Source organism: Mytilus californianus, unplaced genomic scaffold (assembly GCF_021869535.1).
Source record: "Mytilus californianus isolate M0D057914Y unplaced genomic scaffold, xbMytCali1.0.p SCAF_5, whole genome shotgun sequence".
NCBI lineage: Eukaryota > Metazoa > Mollusca > Bivalvia > Mytilida > Mytilidae > Mytilus > Mytilus californianus.
The window spans coordinates 35,563,759-35,575,830 of NW_026262701.1; the positions used below are offsets into that span (position 1 = coordinate 35,563,759).

A 12,072-nucleotide genomic window follows, 5' to 3' on the forward strand; every position below is an offset into this window, starting at 1 on the left:
AGACAAAAGAAAAAAGAAGGGGTCCATGCCCCAAGCGCCTGTGGACAAAACATGTGGTTGTCATAAATAATTTGTTTTGCAAAGGATGCAAATATAAAAAAAAATCAACTCTGGAACCTACAGAAGTCATAAGAATTCCATAAATTGGACATGCAATATAGTCCGACTGCGGTGTAATGCATTTTGTTTGTGTCATCTCTGCTTACATCAGACACATCTAATCAGTATTTTGTATGTAGATAATAAAGTTTAAGTTATCAAAAGTTTATCAATATGGTATTTTACAGGTACATACGTATTAAAATTTAAAAGGGTCCATTAGGGTAGATATACAAGAAATGATGATTTTTGTGAATACTGCAAAGAAAAAAAAACTAAATTATCATATATATGTGGATTTCATTCATTTTTATATTCATTTACAAAAACAATAAGCGAAAGAAAATGAAAGTTTCGTACTTTAAACATACCCCTCTACAACTAAATGGCCACTGATCATGTGACAAGATACTTGTGATAAATTTGAGCTGCAGAACGTCGGTTACCAGCACTAAACGTAGGTCCAGGAACAAAATGAAGGTCTTTGTATACATTGCAGTTTTGGTTGGGTTAGTTTATGGCCAATGCGATCCAGCTGCAAACTGTAGTCCGCCAGACTGTCGATGTTTCAAAGATAACACTACTCCAGGAGGATTAAAGCCAGATGAAATCCCTCAGATGGTGGTCATGACCATGGATTATTCCCTGAATTCTGAATTCGCCGAGTTGTACGACCAATTGTTCACGGTCACCAATCCAAATGACTGTCCCACTTTAGGTACCTTTTATCTCCAAGATATGAATACAGACTATGATGTTGTGAAGGCTTATTATGACAGGGGATTTGAAATAGGTGTCAGTTCTGTCGATGGAACCATTCCTAAAGACGAAACGGGATGGGTTGACTTGATCAGAAGTAAGTACTATTGTTTTGTATAGTTTTATTTTGTGTTGTCCTGTCGCGGTTTTTTGAGGGATTGTCTTGTAACAGAAGAACATGGTTTTCTTTCAGATTTACATTTGTATCAACAGAAATCTAACCTTCACGAATTGACACTGCCCCTGGTCCAATAAGCCACAGATTTATTTCACCATTGACATAAATCAACCCTTCCGATAATTTGACGTTGCAATAGTTGGTCTTGATAGGAAATACGACATTGACATTAATTGAAACGTGAGAACCTTGTATGGTCGTTTTCTGGATTGCTAGACAGAATAACAAAACTGAAATTACAATGTATCTAATACGCAGTTATTTAAAAAAAAAAGATTGGAGCCAGTGTACGAGTTTCTTAAGTTACAGAATATCGACCACCATTAATACTCTCAGGGGCGGGTCCAGGTAAGGGCGTAATGGGCGTACGCCCCCCCCCCCCCTTTTCAAAAAAAAAAAAAAAAAAAAAACTATCGTACTATCGTTATCTGCTTATATTGTATTGAATATGGCAATTTATCATACTCATTAATTAAACACATACTCTGATTTCTTTTATACTGATTCCCCCATCCGATAGGTGACTTGGACACCTTTTTTAAACAACCAAAGCGGTAAGTAAATCTATACATGAAATGGTTGTTTGTGTGACACTTCCCCAATGGCCATTCTACATCTACCCGGGGGATACTCGCTACATATATGATACCGGGTATGTTCCGACAAACGGGGTTGCATTTTCAGCTAAATTGTCTGAAATGGGATTAGGTTTTTTTCGCCTTGCATTGGAAGGGGTCAGATTTGACTATCTAGAACGGGGTATCATAATTATAAATACAATGTTACACTATTGTTTCAGATAAGGGTGAATGTTTGGTACCATTAAAACGTTTAAACCCGCTGCAACTGTTTGCACCTGTCCTAAGTCAGGAATCTGATGTTCAGTAGTTGTCGTTTGTTGATGTGGTTCATAAGTGTTTCTCGTTTCTTATATAGATTAGACCGTTGGTTTTCCCATTTGAATGGTTTTACACTAGTAATTTTTGGGGCCCTTTATAGCTTGCTGTTCGGTGTGAGCCAAGGCTCCGTGTTGAAGACCGTACTTTGACCTATAATGGTTTACTTTTATAAATTGTGACTTGGATGGAGAGTTGTCTCATTGGCACTCATACCACGTCTTTTTATATCTACTAAATTGAAAACAACGTTCAAACCTATGATTGCGTTGGATAAAAACCGCAATCTGTATACGTGTACATGCAAAACAAATTTCTTGGTAAAGGGGTCTAAATACAGCACAAACAACATTTTCCAAAAGACCAAAACAGTGAAAAGGTATATTTTAACAAAACGGGTATATCAAAATTTCAGAAAAAGGTATCGTTAAAGATTTATTTTTCATTTTTCATGCCCATTTCATATAACCTTTTAACTGAAGGCAGACTATTTTCACCAATTTGTCTATCATGGAATACTTCATAATTTGATGCTAAATTGTTGAAATCCAGGAGCTTCTGACCTTCCCCGTGGACCCTATTCCAGGGCAACCGGAATTACGCCTCCCGTTCATAAAATCCTGGCCTAGGACTATTGAAATGTAAAGTAACGCCCTATACCCTAGAATTTGGAATTTCTCGTTATTGGTCTACTGCTGTTAAGATCCATCCAATCATTTTAATATACCATGCATAGACAATTAATGGAGAGAATTCGGCATAAAAAATATCAAACCCTGACACTTTAACTATAAAATATACATGCTCCAAGTCAGGAACCGTTACATTAGTGCATTTCACATTTATTTTATGTTTTTTAGCCAAAAAAAGGTCAAAAAAAATGTCCACAAAAATTTTCGCCTCGCTCCGCTCGGCAAAAGGTTGCATTCTACGCCTCCTCTTTCAAATATCCTGGAAACGCCCCTGACTCTGATGCAGATGCTTTTGGTGAATTTCTTATTTGAAGTTCATTGTCGAAGGAACAAAGATAGACAAAAATTCCATGTTATTAACAGATACATAAGCTTGCCGTTGAGTTATATAAATCCCACCAAAACTGGGGCTGAGTTCCGGATGGGAATGTGGACTTAGCCTGAGTGACTTCCTTGCGGAAATGTTGACGATGAAAGGTTTGACAATGGACGTATTATGTACACACAGCATTTTATAATACTTCCGTGGTCAATGAATGGTTTTTAACAATATAGCGAGAAATAGCATTGATCAATGAGCACAAAATGGAAAATACTATTAGAATAGTTGATTTTCAGCATTTCTATTGTTGTTGTTTCATTTGCAACAAACTTATAGACTATTGTTTCAATGGTTATTTAAATGTCATGCTTTTTTATTTGCAATTAATAGGCGTAAAAACTAAAATAACTGGTGCTGGTATTAATGGTGATGATGTGCGTGGATACAGACCTCCACAGTTAAATTTTGGAGGAACTGAAGAATTTATTGGTAAATTTCATATTTTGAATACATGCATTTTCTCAATTTTCAATACCACAGCACTTAAAAAAAACCTTGAGTGTTTTCTTAGTTTCAATTCTATTTTAATGTTTATTTCTAATCTAGGCTTAATGAACAAGAAATACTATATCATGCAGTAAAACACATTTTGTATAGGACTCCTCGTATAGGATACATTATAAAGTTTATTTGTGTTAGTCGATTTTATTCTTAAAATTCATATCACACATAATTAGACCCCCTAATTTTTTTTATACCCGCGCCGCAGCGGAGGGGGCATAGAGTGTTACCCTTGTCTGTCTGTATGTCCGTAAGTACGTCCCGAAATTGGTTTCCGTTTCCTAACTTTGGTTTGCCTCAACCAAATGTTATGAAACTTATACACAATGCTTATTATTACAAAACACATATCAAGTTTGAATTTGGGTGGCGTCACTTTTACCGTTCTAGCGTTATGCCCTTTTACAAATGGAAAATTAGTTTGCCTCAACCAAATGTTATGAAACTTATACACAATGTCAATTTGAATGCTAATTATCACAAAACACTGATCAACTTTGAATTTGGGTGGCATAAATTTTACAGTTCTTTTGTTATGTCCCTTTATAATGTTATATACAAGCTGGGGTATCATCTGTGTCCCATGGACACATTCTCCATGTATTTGAGAATAACAATAACCATTACATTCTACCGCCATCTTAACTGTGAATTTTAGGTATAGGTGACAATGGCTTGGTCTACGATGCTGGGTGTGTGACGTCAGAGTACGACACGGCAAACACCTTCAAGTGGCCATACACATACGACTTTCCAGACGGAGCAAAATGTAATGGTCAGAGTGCACCAGTTGATAAAGAATTCAAGGGTAATTATAGAGATAGTTACTTTTTGATGTATAAATACATTTGTAGGCATCTGGAAATTTGAAATTGGATTAATAAGTAAAAAATGAAAGGTTATTTTCATTCTTCAAATTTTTAAACATGCTGATATATGAGATAAAACATGTAGTACCTTTTTCAACTTTTAGTTAATATACTCATAGGCTGAAATATATAGCTCTGAGCGCATATTTTCAATTCGAGTTTAGCGCCTATACTTTTGTGTGTTGATACATGACAAAATCTAAGGTACTAGTAATTACAACCCTTTCATGAAACGGTTTGGACCAGTATTTGGGATCTTTTTTTATTTTCATTCCACCGCATTTTAATACATATTAGGCTTTGTAAATGACTTGATGGTCCTTGGTTTAGGTTTATTCAGAAAAGCGTTTCGATTTCAACCAAGTCGGTGTGTTTAATTATCACATAGTATGCTATTTGAAGCTCTCGTACAGTAGTTTGTTCAGATAGGCCTATCCGAGAAATTATCTCCATCTGCCAGCAAGACAGTTTAAAGATATTTGGAATATTTATTTAAGAATTAAATGCTTCTTTTTGTAAATTTATTGGAGTGTAAAAGCGCTTCATTCTAAAAATGTGCGCACGGTCAACGCTTTTATAACCCTATAAAATTACTAAAAGAAGCATTCAATACTTATATAATTACATTTTTTTGCTAGGATCATGAAAACACGATTTCTATCAAGTTTTTCTTTTATTTACCTGTGCACTTTATTGTGGAATCTCGTGTCATCATGAATGTTACATTTCATATTGAAATGAAGGAATTTCAGAATGACGCGAGATTGCTGTTAGCCAATCAAAATAACGTATTATAATGAAATATACATATAATGTAATTATTGGTATATGAATAATAATTATTTATTTTTTACAGGTAAATGGGAGCTTATCATCCCAGATTTCAGGTTCTCGAATGACACAAAATGTGAAGTTCCACAAGGGTGCACAAATGTTGAAACGAAGACGGATGCTTTCAATATATTATATGATAAGTAAGTATTAGTAAGTAAGAACGAAGGGACGATTTCAACTTCACCACTAGGAACTCAAGCTATGAACTTTCTTGAATAATGCCAATTGTATTTTAACTTTTCGCTACTTAGCTGCAAATATAACATTTTTAATATTATAATGAACAGCAACTTTATGGATAAATTAGCAGATGTGGAATGATTCCCAATGAGACCGTTGAAATATCCATTAGAGACCAAATTACGTAGAGCAACTTTAAGTCACCTTCTGGCCTTTACATAATACTGTACATCTTCGAGGGCAATGGGTTACGATCCGGCCCCCTCATCTTCACCTTTGGCAGATGAAATGAAGAGAAGGGACAATGCATAATATACATTTTTAAGTTACCGACTGTGTTTTCCAATCCTCTTTGACTTTAGCAATGACGTATTGCAGCTATATCCTGGTATTAAGGCAGATAACTATGGATAAAAAAAGTGATCGTTTCACTTTGTGGCATTGTAGAAAACAATTGATAATGGATCAATTAGTGAGAAAATGGCCAAATCGTCAGTCAACTTTAAATGAGGATTTTTACCCATTTTTGCGTTTTAGGCAAACACGATACCGGTAGTAGTTAAAGAAACTTTAGATAGCAAACATGATCAGCACGACAAGATCTACAAATAAGTCACATAGTTGAAAGTGTCAGTTCATTTCTTATAGGAGTTATTGTCCTTCAATTATGATTTTTTTTAAACCTATTTGTTTGCCTTTTTGGCAAAAACTATAGTAGATAGGGACGATTAACGACAAAAGTGACCAGCAAAAAAGAGACGGTTTTAGTCATGAATTATATTCTAGTCTAAAATATTAAAGAGTTGCCATTGTTGAAGATGCACATATATTCAGGTGAGCGACACAGGCTTTTTATGGCCTCTTATTCACAGCCACTTGTCTCTGAACAAAATTTACCTATATACATTAAAGTATATAAATATAAGTGGTATGAGTGCCAATGAGGCAACTCTCCATATAACTATTTTTTTCAGAGACAAGTGCCTGTGCTCTTGTTTAATGATGAAATCCATCTTTCGTATTCGCATTTGTATTATTTTATTCATGCAATGTTATTGGACCTTGAGTACGAAAATTTGAAGCAGTATAATAAGTCTTAGTGCAACCACATTTACTTTGATATTGTATATTATCAGCTTTATTGCTCACTACGAGGGTAGCCGAACACCATATGTCGTCATCATTGATGCTGCTTGGATGAAGACAGATTTTAAACGAGAAGGAACTGTTGAATTCATGGACTACGTAAGAGCAGGTTTCCCTGTAAGTAGAAGTCGGCATTGGGATTTATTAGACTAAAATCTATCGACTTAGACAATTAAAATTACTATTATTATTATTTTATAAAGTTTGTTGTCCTTAAATTTATATTTATACGTTTTAGAACTACTTTTCATTATGCAACATAATATTTACTGGATCATTCTTTTACTTGAAATAATAGGAAAAATAACAACTAACATATCATAATTAGAGTTTTGATTTGGAATATTTATATATGATCTCTTTATATTTAAAAGATAACACTTTGTGGATTATGTAAAAACTACAAAAAAGTTTACAACATGTTAAAAAGTGTCGGAGTGAAAACATTTAAAGATTTTTAGCTATAAATTAGATTAAGATTTGTTTAATTTAAAATGCATCTTGCTATCAAACATATATACAATTAAAGCGACAACCAAATAATTGACAATGAATTGTTTAATTTCGGTTATCACCTTGAGTAGGAAATTTGGGGGTTGTTAATGGGACTATAATACTAAATATTGTCACCATCAGCAGATGAATTCGTGAGTGTTTTAAAGGAAACCGTAGTATTGTCAACGTCATGTGGTCGTTATTATGACCAATTATAAACACTCTTTGATGGTGAAGTTTAAGAAATAGAGAATATTTATCATACATTTTTACTTGTTTTATTGCAGGACACATGGGTTATAACTGCGTGGCAGTCACTCCAATGGGTACAAAATCCAACTCCAACTGCTAACATTTCATCATTCGCACCATGGTCATGTTGAAAGACATTATACCTTCAATATAACATTGATTTATTGATTATTACTAAACTATGAATTAAAAAAAGAATAAAGGAAATATTCTGGTCTGTTATGCTGAGTTTACATTTAATGTACATTGGCAGAGCTTACATCGTTAAAATGAAATGTTTAAAGAATGGCACTCATCTTAACATTTTTATTTACAAGAAATTGACGAATTAATTAACCCAAGTCTGATCCGTCAACAGATATGAAAAGAACACACTTTCAAAGTGCTGGTCAGTGTATACAGGTCATTGGGCAGTCAGTATATCAGCAGAATACAGAAAAAGAGTCAACAAGACACTATACGCAATAGAACACAAAAATCAAATGAAAAAAAGAACACGAAAATACAAAATGATTAGTGGGGTTTCATGATTTCGAAAATGGGTGTTCTTTTACATCACCGGTCAGTGGTGGCTTAGGGTGGGTGTTGATGACACATCCAGAATGTTTTGAGTCAAGATAATAAAAAGGGTGTAAAACATATTTGCTTCTTCATGATTGATTAATATTGCAATATTAATATTTGAGAAAAATGAGACGGAGATACCAAGGGGCACTACAAAATATATCAATTAATAAGTCGAAGAAAAACAGACGATTCCATGGCCAAAAAGAAAACAAGTCTACGAAACTCTTAAAAACACGAAACGCACCAAAAACAGGTAACAGGTCCTGCACCACTAGTTGCATCAGTCGTGTTGCTCGTGGCAAGTCATTTAAACACTTCGCTGAAAAGTAACATTCGGTAAGTATCGATTATCCGGTTGTCTGCATATTGATTTTGTAAAATGTCAGCTACGAGTCCAAATATGAAGCTCTTTGTCGAGTGAGCGCAGCGAACGAGTTCAGAAAGGATTCATATTGTGTCGAGTAGCTGATTTTTTTCAATATCAATATGCAAACAACCAGATAATCGATTTATTGGGTTGTATTTGCGTATTTTGCATGATAGAAACAAGTGCTTTCTTTGTTTTCACTGTCCATCTTCTTGTTGGGTGTTCAAATAGATGTTTCATTTGTAGAATATGTCAACATCGATCTACTCAGTATCACATTTGCTCAGATACGTAGTTCTATTTTTTTTCTAAGAACGACTCGTGGTTTTTCCTTTCCCTAAAGAATTCAAAAACATGTTTCAAAATTGTGTTACAACTGTTTTCATTTGATGGCACATATTCCCTGTCACAAAGGTTTATTTAGATAAAATATGCAATCATCAATTAAGTTATCATTTTGATAAAATATATTTATATATTGGTCAGATTATATAATTCCCTACTTTATCAATTATTATCGTGGTATGAATTAGAAGATTTGTGGTATGTAAGGTTATCCGTCCATATCTATATAGGTAAATCTGCTCGGAAGTATATCTGCAGTTATAAGAGTATACGAATGCCTGATTTCAGAACTTTGATATAAAAATTCGTTTGCCAATGAGAAAACTGCTAAGGATCAACCAGAGTTCAAATGACGAAGATAAAAGCAATGATATATAGGTCACCGTACCATTTAATTATTGCCACTCTTTGATACAGTTATACCTAAGCTTTAGTTCAATTTTCTGAATTGATTTTTATTTTACGTTTTTGTTATTTCACTGATTTAAGAATAAATAAATGTGGATAGTGTCCACATGTGGACACAGATCATCACTCTGTCAAACTACCCCGGCAAAAAATGTTTGGACTCGATTGTATCTAATATCCGGCACGGTGACGGAACATCAATAGATAGAGAAAAGGTAGTTTTCTGTTTATTTATTTGTTATTGTTATGATATCGAAGAATATTTATACATATATATATAACTATTTTCTATCGTGAGATGTAATATTTTCTTCAACCGTTCTAGATTAACGGAGAAATAAGTAAAAATGCATGTCAAAATGACGAATTGAGTGAACCTTGCCTCGAATTTGTTTAATTTCTCCTTAAATTGTTCACATTATACGGAAAGAAAGGTACGGAAAGAAAGATATTGACATGGAGATTGCAAAACTAGTCACTTTGAGCACATCAATACTTGTATTTCTGCGTATGGAACGAAAGAAATGGGTCATGTCAAAATGGAAGCACCCGGTTTTGTCCTAGATTTCACAAGGCAGAACCCGGTTTTGTCAAAGAAAAAAAAGGCATAATCGCATAACATAATTGACCTTCAGCAATTAAAAGGAGTTTGGTGGCTGGTTGGAAAACGATTTCTTACAGAGGACAACTTATTATTTATTTGAATCTGTAAACACTTGAATTCCTACTTTATTGGAACAGAAATAGTTATAATTTTGCTTTGCATTTAAAACAAATACTTTAACTGCGAAATAGATAGAAATGAAGGGTAAACCGCAAATTGAAGTTTAAGCTCTTTATATGTTTTTTTTATATGAATGTAAATTTTAGTGTTTAAACTTAAAATTAGAGTTTATGGTCTTAAAAATTGAAGAACGCACATTTGATATGTGATTTTCTTGCACAACTGGTTATCTTATAAGTAATCCAATCTACCTAGGGGTGTAATATTTCCTATGATCGTTTAAAATAAATCTTCTTAAGGCTACATGTTCAGTATATGTCATGATAATCAGACAAATGTCTATATGCTTGCAGAATCGCCATAGAAATGAATGTTTATGGCGAGAAAAGGATTACAATAAGCATGCATTAAAAATCAAATCCATCTATCCCTAATTGTAACTATAATACTAAGTATAAATTAGTATAATAGTCTCAGTCCATCGAGAAAATGCAATAATGATTATTTTAGTTGTATAAATAAACGGTTCTGTTATCTCTCCATTGTGGTATGATTATCGTACATTGACGGTGGTCAATATATTATTGACAATATATATATAGGGACGGATTAAGGTTTTTTCAAAGTGGGCGTAATTCAAACAGCTTACATACCGCAGAGCGTAGCGAAGCGAACAATGTTTTGGACGAATTAAGCTAAAAAAATTGTAAAAAAAAAGATATAATATTTTTTGGACCATCAAAGGTGGGGGTGGGGGCGTGTGACCTATACGCCGCCTGGATTCGCCACTGATGTTATATAACTAAATCGTATACCAACTTAAAATTTGATAAGAAATAAGAAAGCAGGGACACCCGCGAAATTGGATGTATGCGAGTAGGATTACCATGTTTATCCTAAAAGTTCACATTGATATTTTGGAATTGTCGGAATGCTAGACCAAGGGATGCAAATTCGTGGCGGCTTGAACTATTTGTATGAAGCTTTATATTTCAGAAGTTAGAAGGCCTGACTGCAACATACCTCGCACACAGATCTTTTTATGTAACGATGTTTCTATCTGTCATATGTCCATTGCCCTTGACCTCATTTTCATGGTTCAGCGAATTCCTAACAAAATGAATAGCTGATAATGGTTGATTTCTATGATCAAGGTTAACATTTCGTATTCAAGTCCGTATCTCTAATACCATAAGTAATAGGTCAACTATATTTGCTCGTATGGCGCATATGACTATTTAAGTGACCTTGAACTTATTTTCTTGATTAATTGGTAAATGTTCAGTTTTTGGTGCTTTTAATGATTGTAATGTGTTCATGTCCGTCTGGCAGGTTTCATCAGACCTTGACTTTTTTTATGGTTCCATGAACAATGTTAATTTTATGAGATACTTTTATGAAATTATTTATCTTACAGACCTTAAAAAAAAATTCGATAACGATCATTCCAGCAGTCGCGACATGTCAGTGCGTACAGTCACTCTTGTATAAATAATACGTAGTATTTATTTTAAAAAAAAACGCAACTGAAGTTATTTTGCCATGTTTGATTAGTTTATCTCGTTCGTGTAAGCCTTAATTATGAATTGTTAGACTTTTTTTTTAATTCAAGAACGGTGCAATCTTGTTTGGAATTCTTGGTTGTTTTTAGCTCACCTGACCCCAAGGGAAAAGTTAGCTTTTTCATCACTTGGCCCCCGTCGTCCGTCGTCTTCCGTTAATGTTTTACATAATCTTCTCTTCTGAAATTACTGGGCTGCAATACATTGGGCCATTCCAGTTAATATCTGACAGGTGGGGGTGGATGAGGAGATTTATTTTATATGTATCAGAAAATACATGTTGAGAAACCGACCTATCAGAATTTAAAAACCAAGACCTGTCAGATGAAGAGTTTCAGCTCATAATGGGTGGATGGGCTATCATAGGAAAACATTACCTATCAGAAATTTTTCATGTTATTGATATACCCATCAGTATTTTTAATGCAATTGACATACTCATCAGAATTTTTCTAACACTTCAACCTGTCAGAAGATACCTTCCACCCCTTTTAAACTTTCATTAAGTGCTATGTCTCTGGGTATATTCTCTTTATGAGGCTAAAATGTATGAACGTCTTTTCTTGATGTACGGAATTTTAACATATTTAATCGCGGCAGTGGCGGATCCCGGGGGGGGGGGGGGGGGGGGGGGGTCCGGGGGTTGGATACCCCCCTTTTTTTGGCCGATCGATGCATTTGAATGGGGACATATAGTTCCCCCCCCCCCCCCCCTTTTCTCCTGGGTTGGGAACCCTCCTTTTTAAAATGGCTGGATCCGCCCCTGCGCGGTATCTATGATGAGGTTATTAAGAACTTGGCATACATACAGTATAA

At 34.5% G+C, this 12,072-nt stretch overlaps 1 protein-coding gene across 1 annotated transcript; it reads left to right on the forward strand.

Moving 5' to 3' along the window:
- The first annotated feature begins 518 nt into the window (after positions 1-518).
- LOC127702219 (chitin deacetylase 1-like) lies at positions 519-7,505 on the forward strand. Its single transcript, XM_052206324.1, has 6 exons — positions 519-955; positions 3,337-3,435; positions 4,166-4,315; positions 5,233-5,350; positions 6,527-6,653; positions 7,319-7,505. Exons 1-6 carry the CDS (start codon positions 574-576, stop codon positions 7,412-7,414), a joined length of 972 nt encoding a protein of 323 aa, XP_052062284.1. The 5' UTR covers positions 519-573; the 3' UTR covers positions 7,415-7,505.
- Positions 7,506-12,072: the final 4,567 nt, after the last annotated feature.